At 37.7% G+C, this 18,849-nt stretch overlaps 1 protein-coding gene across 1 annotated transcript; it reads right to left on the bottom strand.

Moving 5' to 3' along the window:
* Positions 1–6,881: 6,881 nt before the first annotated feature.
* On the bottom strand, positions 6,882–11,055 carry LOC127755348 (long chain base biosynthesis protein 2a). Its single transcript, XM_052281005.1, has 12 exons — positions 10,612–11,055; positions 10,444–10,509; positions 9,542–9,630; positions 9,000–9,145; positions 8,789–8,913; positions 8,599–8,692; positions 8,349–8,512; positions 8,046–8,207; positions 7,847–7,973; positions 7,578–7,744; positions 7,349–7,456; positions 6,882–7,258 (listed from the first exon to the last, which is right to left on the bottom strand). The coding sequence occupies exons 1-12, from the start codon at positions 10,735–10,737 to the stop codon at positions 7,166–7,168; spliced, it is 1,467 nt and encodes a 488-aa protein (XP_052136965.1). The 5' UTR covers positions 10,738–11,055; the 3' UTR covers positions 6,882–7,165.
* Positions 11,056–18,849: the final 7,794 nt, after the last annotated feature.

The raw sequence follows: 18,849 nt of genomic DNA, 5'->3' as shown, positions 1-18,849 counted from the left end.
TGGCGATGGCCATCCACCAATCTCTACGCGGCACTGCATTGACATGGTAAGCGCGGCTGCGCGGCGCGGCCGTAGCGCACAGTTGCACGTCACGCAGTCATCACGACACTCAGAAGCTGCGCGAAATGGCCGGCGGCGAGACGCGCGCGGCGGCGCCTATCGTGTCGTGCGTGCGCCGCGGCAAGCGGACGAGCGGAGTGCGTGCGTGCGTGCGTGGGTGGTGGACACCATGCTAGATGCGGAACCAAATTAGTGCGTACCTGAGCTGAGTTCAGACGATCAAATGCAGAAGGGCTCTCGATCGAGGCGGGCGCGCGGCGGCGAGGGCCTTGATCGATCAGCCGCGGGCGCAGGTTCGCCTCCCTCGACTTGACGCGCTTCGACCCCGACTACCTCACCGGCGCCGCACGCAGAGGGAGCAGAGCAGCAGGTGTGGCCGGTACGTTTCGGCGGCCTTCCTGGCTTCCTCAGCGCCCGCCCGCGAGCGACGCGGGATTCTCGACCTCCTTCGGCGGCGCCGTACGCCTGGTGAACCGCGCTTGTCCGCCTCCTCGGCGTCGTCGTCGCCAAGTAGCGAGTCGCGCGTGGTGGTGGCGTGCTTCCCCTCCCTCGACGCGCACCCGCGGCGTCTCGAAGCGCCCGCGAACGCACGCACGCGCCTCGGTCGGCGAAGACCGGCGGCAGCAGGTGGTGGCAGGCGGGCGGCGACGGCGGCGCTCGCGGGCTCCGACCCTTGCCCTAGCTAGCTAGCGCCCAGAGCGCGCACCCCCCCCCCCCCCCCCACCTCACCTGCCACCTTGCGGCTTGCGCGCGGCCGGCCTTCTCCCTCCCTCGCCCTCAGCGCCGCTGTAACCCGCAGCTGCTAGGTGGCGGCGTCGTCGGCGGCGGCGGCCGGGGCCCCGGGAGCAGGATGCGGCCGACGCGGCGCTCGGCGAGAAGAGAGAGGGTGGAGGCGGAGAAGGAGCAGGCAGCTGTCACGACTCACGACTCACGAGACGGTGACGGCGACAAGGGGAAGAAGCTTCAAACACCTCTCGGTTCTTCCCCATCTCCCACTGACACGGTGGGGCCCGGAAACCGCGGGGTCCACTTGCAGCGAGAGACACAGGGAGAGAAATGGTTTCTTCAACGGTAATAAATCTTAAAGAAAAGAGAAGAGAAGATAGAGAGAGACAGGGGGTTCGGGCTTTGCACGAGTATCTCGTATTCCCTTCCCTTGATTGGTCGGTCCCGCATACTCCCTTCGTCAAAAAATAATAATAATAAAATAAAATAACCTCTAGAGTTTAAATTTTATTCCACAAAATACCAACATCTGCTATTCTACCTGCTCTCAGTTTTATTCCTTCAATACCCTTTACATATCTATCACTTTTACTACTTTTTTCAATAATTAAGGATATTTTAGTTATTATTCATCTCCACTAACTCCATGTTACCTATCTATCACTTTTACTACTTTTCACTTTTACTACTTTTTTCAATAATTAAGGATATTTTAGTTATTATTCATCTCCACTAACTCCACGTTGGGATGCTAGGAATTAAATTATGTTTGTAAGTTGAAATTTAAATATTGGAATCTAATTTTGAATTTGATTTTTTGTTTTTGCATCATAATTTATTTTACAACATGTACTTTTGGGTCGCTAAGAACACTACATAAAAGTTTCACCCACAAATGATTATTTATGTGCTAATAAACGATTTGGATAAGCATATAAATCAACGAAACAATGGGCATAACTTCTGTAAATTATCCAAACAAACACTTCTAGGAAGTACTGTACGTTGATTTCAAAAACTTGCTCAATCAGCAATCAGCATTGCTTGTATGACTTTTCTAAATGATATTTTAATTCTAGTATTTAATTTATACATTTGAGCCCTTGTCCATCGTCTACAACTATAATCAATCATCATCACACTACGGTTATCTTATATAAATCCTAAGGCCAGGATCACCTAAGGTTACAGTTCATACAAAAAAAGGTTCAAGTACACCTGAGAATAATAGAAATATTATGTACTAACAATAAACATAATTTATATAAGCTAAAAGAGACGTAGCATGACAAGCCAAACGATGCCATCTTACAGGCCAAACAGAATTCAGGGAGCTTCAATCTAAAATCAACAAAACATAAAGTAGCATGCTGTATTCTCTAGAGATATCGGGCAGAATTGAGCAACAAAAATAGCTCCAGAAAAATTCTTGAATGGTAGAACTGAAACTACAGGGATAAACCACAATGATCAGATGGCTACATGGAAGAGGATGACATCCAAAACAAAGATCCATGAGCAATGTTCCTGGACGATAAACATAGCACCACACTAATCTGCCTTAGAGCATATGTAGCTCCTTGCTGACAGCAGCCTACTTTTCTTTGTTTTCTTCAGATTCCTGCTGGTATCGGCGGTTGAACTTTGCAATCTGGCCCAGGCTTTGAGCCATTTGACGCTTTGCTCTCATATGATACACTTTGCCAGTATGGTTGACCTTGGTCATCATGATATTGATCAACCTGCCGCTTTGTGTCACATATGAAATCCACTGCATCTGAGGATGCAGTCCCTTCTTCATCCTTACAACCTATTCAAAAGGAATTAAAAAAATGCAAGGATGTCAGAAAACACTACAAGTTTTTATGCTGAACAATTCTTCTTACACTATACACGAAAAGAAATGTAACTAGTAAATATCTATTATCATTGTTCTGGACATTAACCATGGAAGAAATATCCAGTTCCTAAAAATACACTACATAACAACTAGATTAGGAGATAATGGTCAGCAATAAGAAGAATCCTCGGAAAAAAGCAAAAAAAAAAAGGTAACAAATGCATGACCTTTGATATCATCATAATGAATGTTCACATTACGGTGGACGTCAAGCCAATTAAGGAGTGATGCTGAACACTGCCACACAAATGTTGCATGAGCATAAATGTACCACCCAGTCATAAATGAGCATAAGTTCTCCAATGTTAAGCAAAACATGCGTGAACCACCCAATCATACAAAAGAAGGTAGGATGGTATAATATGAAGAAGAAAAAGACAGTCAAATGACCATTTAAGATAAATAATATGGAAGTAGGGATCGAAGTAGTAGTTGATTATTAGTCACACGAAAAGACAACAAAAGTCAAAGATCACATTCAGATGTACTCCATTAGAAAACAAATCTCCATCATCATGTATATTCAAATTCGTCCATTGAACTTATTAAGTGAGATTGTTGAACCATGTAACAAAATATGCTCGGAAATACCATTCCTAAGACCATGAGTAGAGCCTAATATGCAGCGCAAAGTGAAGGTATATATGAACTACAGAAAACAGACGAAGAGTGATGCCTATTAATCCCCTGTTACCCATGTATAATGGTTCCATCTAGAACTCTTCCACATTCCTGTTGCATTATTAGAGATAGGTAGTTCTTCATAAGAAATAAAAGATGACACAATAGTCAGAGTACCGATCTTCATGCTTCCACAGGTACGGAAGTTAAAATGATTAAATTATATGGGAGTACATCCTAAATTCCCAATCCTGTGAAAGATTCTACTTCTATTCAATTTCTGAATTCGCAGGGAAAATCTGGCTGGCAACCTTGCTCTTTATAAGCAAAAGCAGCAAAATATGGACAACTGGACTGTATTCTGTTTTCATAAACAGAATTCTTTGGTAATACCCCATCAAGCAAGTGCCGTGTAGGATTTCTATGTTTTGACTTACCCATTCATATATTGATTTTGTTCATTCCGATGTCAGCACAAACCATAGGTAGTAAAATAGTAACTGTACAAAATAACTATATAAGCAACGCACAGTTATTTGAAATAAGATCAAGGATTCAAGGTAAAAAAAAAACCACCATGATACAATTGATAGGAACGACTGAAACAGATTCAATTAGCTGTCCTACCTAGGAAACTTGTACACTTTCGCCAAGACAAAAATCGGCCTACACATGGTTCCATGGGTGACGAACCATAAGTTGCGCATGCTCAGGGAATCTTACTAGAGAATTGAAGCTAATCACCAGTCTATTCAAAGCACTCAAAATCTGAATGGAATCCCTGCCTACTAATTCCTGGTAAGACACATATTGAACAGCAAACAAAGGTAACAAAAAAACATATGAGGCAGTCATATGAATCCCTGCCTACTAATTCCTGGTAAGACACATATTGAACAGTCATGGCCATTTAAGATAAATCATATGAAAGTAAGAATCAAACTAATAGTTGCTTAATTAGTCACACAAGAAGGCAGTGCTGCTTAGAGGTTGTAGTTCATTAGGGTATATCCTAAATTCCCAATCCTGTGAAAGATCATATGCCTATTCAAGTTCCAAGTTCACAGAAACAAACTTACAATCTGGCTGATAACCTTACTCCTTATAAGAAAAGGCAGAAAGAAAACATATGGACTACTGGACTGTATTATTCTGGTTTCACATTTTCCGATCCAACATACAGACTTCTTTAGCAATACCACAGTTGCTACTACAGCTATACAGCTGTAGTGTAGAATTTAAGTTTTGGCTTACACATTCATAGATTGATTTTATTCATTCTGAAGTGTTAAGAATACACATAGGTAGTAAAATACTGCTATACAGCATAACCATATTAACCAGGGTAGTCATTGGAAATCAGGTCCGAGTAAAACCAACCACCACAATATAATACACAGGACGGCTGAAACAAACTGAATTAGCCGACCTACCTTTCCACACTCTCTTGCAACACAAAATCAGACCTACACATGTTTCCACAGGTGATGAATCATAAGTCGAAGATGCGCAGGGAATATTACTAGCGATTCGAGGCTATAACCAAAAATCTATTCAAAGCGCTTAAAATCGGCGGCGCAGGATTCCTTTCGGCTAAAAATTCCTGGTAAAGACACCGTACAGAGGTAACAAAATGGAGCAAATCCCCCTTGCTCCCAATAAATAGCCCAGGGGCACCGCCACATTAGAATGGCTTTCGACTAAATTTGTACTAACATCAAAACGAGAGCTCCGCGGAGCATCCTAATTGACGATATGGCGAACTAACATCTCTCAACTCTTTGCTGCACTCTGCCACTGCCATCTTAGGCGCAAACGGCGACACATCTGAACTAGGGGGCGTCACGTGGTGGTGCTGGGGGTAAATGGGAGTTTCAGTACTAAAAAATAACCAATCCAAATCCATGTCCGGATGAATCTCCCACATCTGCTCATATGGGAGGAAGAGGGAGAGAGAGGGGAGGATGAGTTTACCTTCGATTCGATTCGAATAGAACCGAGACGGAGGGCGGGGGGCGGGAGCAGGGAGGAATCGGGGAGGAGAGGAGAGGAGAGGAGCTCGTCTGCGCCGTGCCTCCGGTGACGTGCTCGCCGGCGGCGGCGCGCGAGAGGAGGGGAGGGGAGGGGAGGCGAAGAGGGGGGAGGCGGCTGGAAAACAGAGAGAGAGAGAGGAGGCAAGGGTAGAGGATGAGATGCCTACGGGTATTTTGGTCATTTCCTAATTTCTCTATTTTCTTTTTCTTTTTTTTTGTGTAGACTAAATCTTTTCTAAGTGCCTGTCACATCGGATGTTTAGGGCCTATTGACCTGTTTACTTTGATGCCATTTTCAACCTTACCAAGTTTTAGTAAAGCTACCAAAAAAGTGGCTATATTTACTTTGCTGCAAAATTTTGGTAACTATATAAGAAATCCTGCCAAAATTTTGGCAACTATGCCAAATTTTTGTAAGGTTTTTTTTTTTGCATCAAAGTGAACAGGCCCTTAGATGCTAATTTAGAGTATTAAATATAGACTAATTATAAAAACCCATTCCATAATCTTGGACTAATTCGTGAAACGAATCTATTAAGCCTAATTAATCCATGATTAGCCTATGTGATGCTATAGTGAACATTTACTAATCATAAATTAATTAGGCTTAAAAAATTCGACTCGTGAATTAGCTCTCATTTATGCAATTAGTTTTATTATTAGTCTATGTTTAATACTCCAAAATAGTGTTCAAACAATCGATATGACACGGACTAAAGTTTAGTCCCTGGATCTAAACACCACCTATATGAGAACTCATTTAGGCTGTGTTTGCATCTACCGGATGGGAACTCATTCCCTCCACACGGAAAACGGAGCAGTCCATTAGCGTGTGATTAATTAAGTATTAGCTATTTTTTTTTCAAACATGGATTAATTTGGTTTTTTAAGCAACTTTCGTATAGAAACTTTTTGCAAAAAAACACCATTTAGCAGTTTGAAAAGCGTGTGCGTGAAAAACGAGGAAGAGGGGTTGGGAAAAGGGGTGCCGAACATACCCTTAACACTCCTCACTCCGTTTCATATTATAAGGTACTTCAAATTTTTGAAGTTAACAACGCTTGAGTACCAAATTAGTTTTATTACATTTAACGTTGAACATATTGATATTTTGATTTTTTTTTTGAAAATATTACTATACTTTTTCATAAACTTTGTCAAACCTAAAAAAGCTTGATTTAAAAAAAATCAAAACGATTTAATATGAAAAGGTGGTATATACTATAGACTTTCAAGAATTTAAGTCAAATGATATTAAACTTTAGGTGATTGTGCAAGGCGAATTAAAATGAAAATTTTGTTCCAGTGACTACCCGTTTTTATATTTTAACATCGTATTTATAAAGGTTCTAGAAACTCCAGTATATATTTCTCTAATACTAAGTGAAATAATGCAATCCAAAGAACTGCTGTAAAGGAGATTGGTATACAACATAATACATGTGCATCTGCTGTATCTCAAATACCGCATTGACTGAATATGGAGAAACACATGAAAAGCATTGCTTCATTTGCTGAAAATGGTTACTTCAACTTTCCACAGAAATCAATAGAAATGTTCTATCATAAATTTAATTTATATTGTGTCTATCAAGTATTACATGAAGAAAATCGATTAACAATAGAACAATCAAACTTCGACCAGCTATACACATTTTAGAAGTGTAAATTGTACAACCAACAGTAGTCAGCTAATGAGACAGGCTCTGGATTCTCAGGTATCAACAAAACCCCAAGTCAAACCGATGAAACCAATCAACAACATGCGCCTTGTTTACAAGATTCCAGCAACTTGAGCATTCAATGGGGCAACCCAGTTCATCATTTACTCCAGCTTATCGTGATCAGCTTCAGCAATCTTTGGCGGCTCCGCAGGGAAGTACTTGATGCCCACAAGATCACCAACTCTGCTGATAACCTGAGTGGATTACAAACATGAGAACAATGTGAATTGGAATCCGTTTAAACATATGTGAACAGCCGAAAATTAACAAACGAAAGCACTCACATCAAGGGCTTTTATCAGGTCCTCCCTAGTGTGCGAAGCAGAAATGCAGATGCGCGCCCTTGCAAGGAGCAGAGGTGTGGCAGGGAATGCCACAGTGACAACAGCAACCTGAAATGTCAGTGCCACATCAGTCGCACGGTAATAGGGGCTAGGGAGCGACAAAAAACTGGCAAAAACCATTATTCTGTACCATTTCTGAAGATAAATAGCATTCTATACCATTACTAACCTTTTGTCTAAGGCACTCCCTGGAAAAAGCTGGAATTTTGGCTGGATTGTAGAGCATTATTGGCATAACTGGAGAGTCATTGTCTCCAAGAACCTCAAAACCCATCTTCTTGAGCTCTGACCTAAAGAAATTGCTGTTCTCACGGATGCGTGCAAGTTTCTGGGCACCTGCAAGATATCAAAACCAAAATAAATAAGAATTGAAAGTAAAACTTACATGGATAGCCTGCAGCGCATTGAAAGGGTCGAAGCAGAAGAAAAGGCTAGTACCTCTGTTGGAGCCATCCTCTCCAAGGATCACTTTAATGGCTGAAATAACTTGTTGTACTGCTGGTGGTGACATGGAGGTAGCATAAATATGCGCTGGGCAGCTAAGCTTCAGGTGCTGAATTATCTCCTGAGAGTTCAAGCAAGGTGAATCAGTAAATTTTCAATTCAAGCAACTGAAAGAAGTGCTCTGAAGATGTACCTTCGATGCTGCAATATATCCACCACATGATCCAAATGACTTAGTGAAAGTGCCCATCATTATGTCCACATCAGCTGGATCAACCCCAAGGAGCTCACAAACACCCCGACCAGACTGGCCAACAGCACCAATGCTATGGGCCTCATCCAGATAAGTGTAAGCCTATTTTACATAATAAAGAATAATTCAACATGGTCAACTCTCGATGTTGCACTTCATATAGATTGCTAATTGATTGAGAAGCTAATTAAGCTGCTTTATGCACAGAACTTAAACTGTAAATTAGAAGAAATTTCCTCAAACCTTGTATTTCTTGCATACAGCTATGATCTCAGGTAGTTTGCACAGCTCGCCTTCCATGCTGTAGATACCCTCAACAATGACAATGATCTTTTTCCAAGGTCTGTGTGTGCGTGGTTGACCACCAGCTATCTGCTCTCTCAGGACCTCTTCCAAATGAGCAGGGGCTGTAAGCAGCATGCTGACAAATAAGTCCTTGTGAACCACAAACAGTGAATATTGCTTCGCATTGCATAAAGGCATAAAAGCTTACAGTTATGCTGGAAAACCCGAACGGTTGCACCGGATCCTCTTGCACCATTGACAATTGAGTTATGGTTCAGTGAGTCACTAATTATCAGCCCACCCTGGAATAACATGAAATTTAGTCATGTTAATTGCTGCTAAGTTTAGTCATGTTTTCTGTTACTGGATAGATCAACCACTTGACGTTTTGATTGTACCTTTCCTACTAGGCAAGGAATGATGGCCGAGTTTGTAACATAACCCATGCCAAATAGGATAGCAGCAGGCTTTCCAACAAAGCGTGCAACCAACTCCTCCAACTCAGTGTGAAGTTTGGTCGTGCCTGTTGCCAAATAAAAGGTATCAGCATGGTGCCTACAGACTGCAGTTCTTTAAAAAAAAAAAAGCATGACAAGCATCCAGGCATACCGCCATCAACGCGAACACTGCAGGTGCTGGGTGAGTATTTCTTGAGAGACTCGATCACAAGTGGAGTGCAGTACTCATCTGCTGCTGCAAATCCAAGGTAATTGTAGGATCCTAGGTTGAGGCATCTTGTGGTATTTGAAGTACGCCTGAAACAATATTTGGAGTTTAAACAACAGTTGAAACTTGTGCGTGTTTTTCATTTCATTTATTTTTGGATCATATATTTTTATCATAATCATCTATATGTCAGAACAGATCATTGAAGCTCAACCGACAACTTTCCAATAAGTGCATATTGACAAACTTGATTATGGTCATTATGTAGTATATATAGCTTAAAAGGTTGTACAGATATAGGTCCAGATCAGGTGGGTTGACTTTGCCTGCATGATCAGCTGATTTTTGTTTTGGTCAATGCACCAAGTATGCAGCTGCATGTGGAAATGCCCAGATAACAGAACTGCACGTAATTTTTTCAGCCCAATTGTCTTAAGCTCAAGCTCTATCCTAGAATGATAACAATAAGAAGAAGAAGTGCTTACTTTAATGTCTTGTTACTGTCATTGGAGTAGCGCTCAACAACATCAAACCAAGCATCTGGTGCACTTGATATGGGCCTACCGAAGCAATCCTGTGAAACCATAAATATGGATTGGTTAATATCCAATGCAATTAACACTGAAATAATTGAAGGAGATAACCTTGCAACATAACAGAGTCATGCAAAATCCAGTCCAATACTGACTAGTACAGTACATTTATCGTGCGGTGGACTAAATCCGTAAAACACTTGAAATGAGCAGCATGATTGGATTATGTCATACATATATTCAAGAAGTAGATAACATGGCACTTGCCATTTCAGGCCAAACACATTTCAAACAGCCAAGTAAAAAAAGACATGAACATCAAGCATGTTATGCTACCAATTATTTTAGAAAACCAGCACTTTAGAACTGGAACTAAAATCTTCTACAATTTTAGTTGGTATTTACATATTAGTGTCAGCAGATAATGAGATTATTTCAAGCCATGAAAGAATCCAGCATATTGCTTCAGCTCCAAAGACAGGGGGTTGCATCCAAAGTTCCTCATAGAGCTTAAAAAAATACAAAATAATCTTCTCCACAATAATAAACACTCACCCAAACTCCTAAATAATCAGAAATTTCCCCCAACATGCTCCCATATACTCGTAGAATATCGAATGCAACATTTTGTGAAAATGCAACAAAATGTGTTCCGGAACCAGCAATTCCCCCATCTCATCGTCACAAAGCCCACCCCAAATCACAGAAAACATTCATCGAATCGCCGATACAACTCAGACATTTCTAGCTACGAGGCATAAACAGCGAGCATTTCAATTAATCTCTAAAGCATATCAGAATTTCCTAAACCAAAATAAGGCGAGCAAGCAAATGCGTCGATCCAAAGCGAGTACCTGGATCCGAAGGTACAGGCGGCGCACGTAGAAATCCTCCAGGCCGAGGCAGATCGGCGCGTAGCCCTGCGTCCAAAAAGAAAAATCCAAATCTCTCATCAAGAATTACGAAGAGAAACACCCGGATCCGACCAGAGAGAGCCCGCAGCGATTTCCGCCAGGCCCTACCTTAACGTTCTTGGCCTTGAACCAATCGATGAGCTTGCGGAAGAAATCCCTGAGCTGGCCGAACGCGAAGAGCAGCCCGTAGCTGAAGAGCGTCGTCAGCGCCGTGGTGTACGGCAGCCTCACCATCTCGCCCGCCTCCTCCTCCCCCCTCACCGAATCCCCGATTGATAGGGTCCTGGAGCTCCCTCCCTCGCGGAAATCCTCCGGTTCTTGGCTGTTCTTGGCGGGCGATTCTTGGATTCCAAGATGATGGATGGTTCTCTTGGGAATCTTGCTTGCGGTGTGGATGGGGAGGGAGGTGGGGCGGGGAGAGGAGGGATTTAAGGGAGGGGAGGTGGAGGTGGAGGTGGAGGAGGAGGAGGTCGCCAATGGCGACTAGGCGACGGGAGGAGGAAGGGTTTGAACGTTGAACAGGACGGCGATGGAAGAAGGAGCCGAAGCCAATCTGGAAGAAGAAAAAATAAATCAGTTTTTTCTTTCATTTTCTTTGGGGCGATTTTTTGAGTTCGTTGTTTCATTTCGTTGTCAAGGCATGTCGTTGTCTCCGGATATATGTTTTTTTTTTCCTTTTAGTGAGGTACAGTTTTTTAAGCGTTATATTTATGGAGAAAATGTAAGAAATGCACGAAATACCATTGGCCATCATGACTTTTAGAAAATACCGTTGTAAAAGCCATATAAATACTATGATCTTTGGGTCTCATACAGTTATACATTCCTCTGCATTAAAAAGGTTTCGTACAATTCTACGTATTAAAATGTGATGGGTTAACAGAGTGGAATGGTTGGGACTCTAACGACAATGTTATTTCGGAATAAATTGACTCGTATAATGGTATTTTTTTTGAAGTTGTGTTTGTCGATGGTCTTTCTTGAAAAAAAACGTTTGTTGATGATATTTATTAGATTTTTTTTTCATATTTATATGGTTTTGGCATATATGTTTATTTCAGAATGTGGTCTTGGTGGTCGTGTAAGTGTAAGATTAGCTATTGACATTAGGTTATATTAAATTTATTTTTATTAGATGGCGTCATTGAGTTTTTTAAAACATTTAATTGTTAGTTTATATGATGCTTAAATAACTTTTAGTGATAAATCAAGCCACAGAAATAATAATAATAATAATAATAATAATAATAATAATAATAATAATAATAATAATAATAATAATATTAAATAAGTAAGCCACAAAAGATGGGCTTGTATTAAGAAAAACCATTAATACAAGGTTAGTACCCTTTGTTTTAATAAGTTAGTAACATTGGAGTACCATGTAATGATTAGTTGCATTTAACTAGCTAATATCTGATAGAAAGAAAATGCAATTCTTTTCTTAAGTAAACTGTGATAAAGCAATATGGGATTCCTCTAATCCTCTTACACGCCACATGGCACATTCCAACAGTAAGCTATTCTTGAGTGCGTCGTTTTACGGTTGATGTACATATGTTGTTTCGACCCACATGATACACAGTTGACAATACTAAAGATTTTGCCAACGGGTCAATATAGACTGATGACAATTAAAGGTTCTTACTCCCATGTGCCACTTAATAATTTTCCAAACGCTTAGTTTAAAAAAGAAAAAAGTATGAGTAGATATGTCTTAAATGATACTGTTGTAATATCATAAACTTATTACTCCCTTAGTTATAAAAATATATTTTTTTAAGATTTAAATTCTACTACCTCCGTTTCAGGTTATAAGACTTTCTAGCATTGCCTATATTCATATATATGTTAATCTAGATATATATGTGTTGTGTCTAGATTTATTAATATATATATGAATGTGGGAAATGCTAGAAAGTTTTATAATTTGAAACGGAGGAAGTATTAAATTTTATATACAATACGAGCATTTCTGCATTGATGCTCGATTTATATAGTTTGACAGGATATGACCAAATTAAGGACCTGTTTAGTTCCCAAAATTTTTTTCTCAAAAACATCACATCGAATCTTTAGGCACATATATGGAGCATTAAATATAGATAAAAAGAAAAACTAATTGCACAATTTGCATGTAAATCGTGAGACGAATCTTTTGAGACTAATTAGGCCATGATTAGCCATAAGTGCTACAGTAACTTACATGTGCTAATGACGGATTAATTAGGCTCAAAAGATTCATCTCGCGGTTTCCAGGCGAGTTATGAAATTAGTTTTTTCATTCGTGTCCGAAAACCCCTTCCGACATCCGGTCAAACGTTCGATGTGACACCCAAAAATTTTTATTTCCTCAACTAAATACACTCTAAACGTGGACCTCAAACGTAGATTTCCCTTTAATTTGGGTCAATATGTGGGCGCTAGCATCAGTGATTTAGTATTCTTGAATCGATGTGACCAAGGAATCCTTCAAATCTGTCCACCCGAGGCAAGACAGACACCACCGGATCACTGAACTGATCAGAATTTGTGGTCGGTTAGGTCAATGCACACTACAACTTCCACTGATAATCAATTAATGCACAGATACTTGCTAGTTATAATTAAATTCAGTCGAATTACACTATGAGGCATTGTGATCAGAAAAAAAAATGTTGTAGCTACCAGCTTGCTAGAAATTAATGACATTAGGGAGAATCAAACAACATTTATTATGGCATTAATTTGATTTTGTAAGTAGTTTAGGCTTTAGGCTGGTTTTGTAAGTATTTTCTTAATCAAGTTTTGATTAATTTTTAATACATGGATGCTTGACCTCTTTAAAATTGGATATAGCTTTTTTAAGCAAAGGCCGGAATGAATTTCACTTTGTACAAAAATTGCATTAATTTAATTATTAAGAGTGAATTGCACTTAGGGCCACCTTTTGTCGCCTTAGTTTCATTTTAGAGCACCCTAGTTCGATCTTTTCATTTCGAACTAGTTATATTTATGTTTGTTTCAATTTAGACTACCCAAAACCGTTTCTTTAGCACATCAATAACCTCGAGGACGTCGTCTCCAGCATGTCGGTGAAATCCTTCACATATAAGCAGGTTATAACTTATACGTACCTTTGCCTGTGTATAGGATAAACATGGCTAGTAAGATAGTCAGGATGATTCAAAGTATAAAATCATAAAGTGAGTTAGTATAAAGTGAAAAGAGTATAAACTACGGCAATAATATGTGGCCAAAAGTGCGGCCCACTCTTTAATTTATTACCACTCAGTAAACATAGCTACCATCATGGTACGTCATCACCAACATCCAAAAATATTAGTTACTTAAAAAGAATCCAGAAATAATGTCCATTAATTTCACTAAGATTGGAGACACAGATCATCCAACCTCACACAAAAGTCCCTGCAAATCACGACTTCATGCATGTGAAACATCCACGAGGAAAATTAATTAAAGTCAACAAAATTGACAAGTTTCTATTCTAACTAACGTATCTGGCTAGTTAATTTTGTTGTCCTTTCGATGGCTGCACTCCAAAGTTGACATGAACAAGGAACATGATTCAATTGGGTAGCTAGGCCACATATTACTTCACTCGAAATATGCATATGCACGTCAAGCACGGCTAAAATTTTCCAAACCCATGCACCTACTACTTATAAGAAGATACAAATTTCGGCGTAACGAGTTTTGAATAAGAACAAGTATGAATCTAAAAAAAGAAATCAGAATGGATACAGTTAGAGTGCATATCTGCCACCGGAATGATGTACTCCCTCCCTCCCTCCATTCCAAATTACAGGACTCTTTATTTTTTAGAAAATTAAACCTACTAACTTTTAATTAATAACCACACTAATAATATATAACAATATATATATATATATATATATATATATATATATATATATATATATCCCAAGTATTATGTTACTTATCATTAGATTCATATTTTAAAATAGTTTCATATGATACTAATTTTATAATTATTGATATCGTAATATAAAATAAATGAATGATCAATGTATATTATTGAAAACTATATACTTATAATTTAAGACATAGGGAGTATTACATATGCACAAATTGTCTTATCAAACCTGGCTATATTTCGGATAATATTATATAATTGAGGGTTTGTTGAAACCATGCAAATTAAGTTCTTTTCATATATATATATATATATATATATATATATATATATATATATATATATATATAAGCGTAGATATACTGTATGACAATATCAATATTGTATTCTCATTATTTATATATTTAACCATATACTCCCATTATGTTGGTATTAGTTGTTCTTTTAGAAAGTTCTCAAGAAAAACGCCAAATATGACGAAAATACCTAGCAAGATCAAGCTAGCAAGAAACGTACAAGAGGAGCTTACAACAACTAGGACGAAGTCGTTCTCGCCTCACTAATTTTCTGGGCGGCACTCCAAAGTTGACTCCATTACACGTAATCTTAATTAACGAATCAGAAGATATGACACGTCGACGGTATGATAATAAATAAATTATACACAGTTAGCAAACTGTTGGGTTTCATCGTAGAAAGCGAACCAGTAATTTAAAATCAAGTCAAGGGCAAGGTCAAGCTCACACGGCCGACTGGTCATTTTATTTATTGTTGTCTTTTCTGGAACTCAATTGTTAATTATTTCATTTGGGCACCATCTCCAATGTTAGCATCCACTTTCAACAAATAACTATAAAATGGGTTCATTTTGCTGAGTGATCATCCATGATCTCTGGTTATTAACTACTGTTTTTTTAGCCTATTTCATTCGTCCCATAATAAATTTATTTTTTACTCTTTTATTTGTTTAAAATAAGTTTAGTTTAAGTAATTATTAAATCAAAATTTATAGAAGTAGAAGATAAATATGGGAGTAGGTAGAGTAGGAAATAATTACACTGCGATATGATAAAGTAGGGTATTGTATTTTTTTATTGATATGTGTAGAAGGAGTAAAAAAATGAAGTGTGTAGTAAAAAAACTAAAGTGAGTAGTAAAAAAAGGAGCACACGTTATTGCACGATTAATTATGTATTAACTTTTTTTTTAAAAAAATAGATTAATATGATTTTTTAAAACAACTTTTGTATAAGAATTTTTTTTTTAAAAAACACACCGTCTAGCAGCTTAAAAAGCGTGCACGTGGAAAACAAGAGAGGTGAGTTGGGAAAAGTGGGATAAGAACAAACTCAGCCTTAGGGAGTACTTGTTTAGTTGGGAATGATATCCTCTCCCATCGTTAGAGAGATATGTTGTCGTTGACATGTACTCCCTCCGTCCCATAAAAAACCAACCTAGTGCTACGAATCTAGACATAACTTTATTAAAAACATTATACTAGAGTATGTTACATCTAATTCTAGATTCGTTTTTTATGAGACAGAGAGAGTACTACTTATTGTTCTTCAAACTACATGTCAGTAACTACGTCGTTGGGAAGTTTGTGGTAGTAAAACTACTTCTGTTTTGTTGTATACTTATACTTAGGAACGAATTGAAGAATATGCATCCATGTGACACGCTTCTTAAACTATTAAAAACGGAATTGAAGAATGATCCATGTGACACTCTTCTTGAACTATTAAAATAGTGTGCTCTTAAAATACTTTCTATATATATATATATGATTTTTTTTAACTAAAATATTAAATCTATTTTCAACTTTATAGTATTATATAGTAGTTAACTCAATAATTTGTAAAAAAAAAGCAGGCCTGACCCCTTTTCTCTATAAATAATCATGCATATATTTCTCTATACATAGAACCTTGCATATCCCGGTTAAATCTCTAATTTCTGGTTTTATGTACCATATTTTGTTAAAAAAAAAACACCACCTGATTCGTATAAAAGGAAGTACTCAAACCATGACGACAGCCAAAACACGTAAGCTCACGGAATCAATTCCATATCATATCATATCATAAGGCATGTTTTTGTTCCTTATGGCATTCGATGCTATCAGGTTCATTGCCAACAGTGTTCGTTTTTCCAATTCCTTTGCTTTGCTTATAAACCACACTTATCGTCGTGTTTTTTTTCATGGTGGTAATCTCTATATATCTAATACAAAAGCTCGAATTTGAGTTTGAATGATTTTAGGCTTGGCTCGAATGTGGGTTTTGGCTCAGCTTATTAGCAGCACGTACGCAAATCAAGTCTGGTCATCAACTCATGATTAATTAACTGCTATAAACTTAGACATAGATTTATTTATTTTTAATAAACTTCTATATAGAAAGTTTGTATCAAAAGTGTATCTTTTTAGCAGTTCATAAAGCGTGCTAATTAAAAAGGCAAGGGAGTAGCTAAATCCTAAAGGTGCATTCAAATCACCCTTAGTTATTTACAAATTGTTAGTTACAATATATTACCTCCGTCCCAAAATAAGTGCAGCCGTGGGAATCCATATCTAACGTTAGACTGTTCATCTTATTTAAAAAATTTATAAAAAAAATAAAAAAATAGTCACACACTAAATAATAATTATTTAAAAAATTTATAAAAAAATATAAAAATAGTCACACACAAAATATTATTTATGTTTTATCATCTAAATAACAATAAAAGTACTAATCATAAAAAGTTTTCAAATAAGACAAGCGTTTAAACGTTAGAAATAAACAGTACAAAACTGCACTTATTTTAGGACGGATGGAGTAGAGTTTCTAATTGAACAATATGGAGTTTCTAATGAAAACCTCCTTCTCAGTGTCTCTTTTCATTGTCTGTACTACACAACATGACGTTTGCAAAAGAAGACTAACAGAAATATAGGAAATTACATTTAAAAAGACATAAGGTCTAGAAAATAAAAATGTCATGAAGTGGGTGTGCATGCTCAAAATTTTCGTACATGAGTTTGGTGTTACAATGTAATTTTTTTCTGAACGCACAAAAGAAATTACATGTTATTCCTTTAAGATGAAAGAAGGGTTTACACAATGTAAAAGTCGGAGGGCGTCTGTCAGGGATTAGGGGATTGAAGGATTAATACCAGAAGGTGCTATTAGAGGAATGATCCAAAAAAAAAAAAAGGAAGAAGGGAAGGAAGCTACATAGGTCCTATCCTCCTAGGAAGCCCACTAGAAACTACGAAGTATTGATACAATGTCACATATATACTCACATAGTTACTATTTATTAGTGCATTCAATTATTTATTGTGTTGATAATTATTTTACCCGAGATGCCTGATTTAATTTGTCTCCAGTTTTCTTCTCCTGTTCGGTCTCCCATATTGATTTTATCTATGACATATGCTAATGACCTTTCTATAACCCATTTATTCATGTCTCATATATATTGCCCAAATTTGCTCCTTGGTAACTGCGATGAGGTTTTCTAAAGCAATGGGATAACAATTAGGTAGGAGATCAATACATACATGACAGCTAGAGCTAGAGGGATCCAAGAGGTGTGCCGCCCGACTACTTGAGTAGAGGCATAACCTGTAAGTTAGTATTGAAGACTATTGGGAATCTGAGATGAGAGAACCCTGATTTAGTAGAGATGGGGGAAGAAAAAAAATAAAAACTTAAAATTAGGCGGTCCGATAAATTTTTCAATAATACTTTTGACCACAACTACTTATTACGAACTATATGAGATTGTAATATAATCAATTTTTCCACTGTATTGACAATGCACAACATGCCCGATGGTATGGCTTACCCTTTCACATCATAGAGTTACTCTGCAGCGGCAGCCGGCAAAGGTATCATCCATGACAAACGAGTTAACCCTAAAGATTTTACCATAAAAATTTAAATACCATAAAACATCTTAAATGAAAATTTGAACAAACATAACGTAGAATTTATTTAACTAGCGCTATACATTTTGTGTAATTTTACATACAGGCAACAACTTAAGTTGCCAAATAAAACTCATTACAAACCAAGTTGTTACCTTCTCATATAAGCTAAAACGTAATTGTTGTGGAAAAAAAATACAGTTTTATACTCCTTCCGTTTCATATTATTTTTTTTCTACTAGTGAAATATTTTTTAATTTGACCATATTTATAGAAAAATATAGTAACATTTATAACACAAAATAAATATATTATCAAACTGTATCCAATGTTATATTTAATGAAACTAATTTAGTATTAAAGATGTTACTAAATTTTTATATAAACTTGGTACAACAAGTTAATTTAGAAAATAATCAAAATGATTATAAAACAGATGAAGTATAATTTATTCAAGCCTCTTCATTTATTAAAACTGAAAAAGGAAATGTAATTTGAGAACAAAAATTCTCATCTCCCTTCCCTTCCGTTCGCCATCTAACGAACTTTCGCG

This window comes from Oryza glaberrima, chromosome 11, assembly GCF_000147395.1.
Source record: "Oryza glaberrima chromosome 11, OglaRS2, whole genome shotgun sequence".
Classification (NCBI taxonomy): domain Eukaryota; kingdom Viridiplantae; phylum Streptophyta; class Magnoliopsida; order Poales; family Poaceae; genus Oryza; species Oryza glaberrima.
Note: the sequence above shows the minus strand (reverse complement) of the source record. Positions and strands in the feature narration are given on the sequence as shown.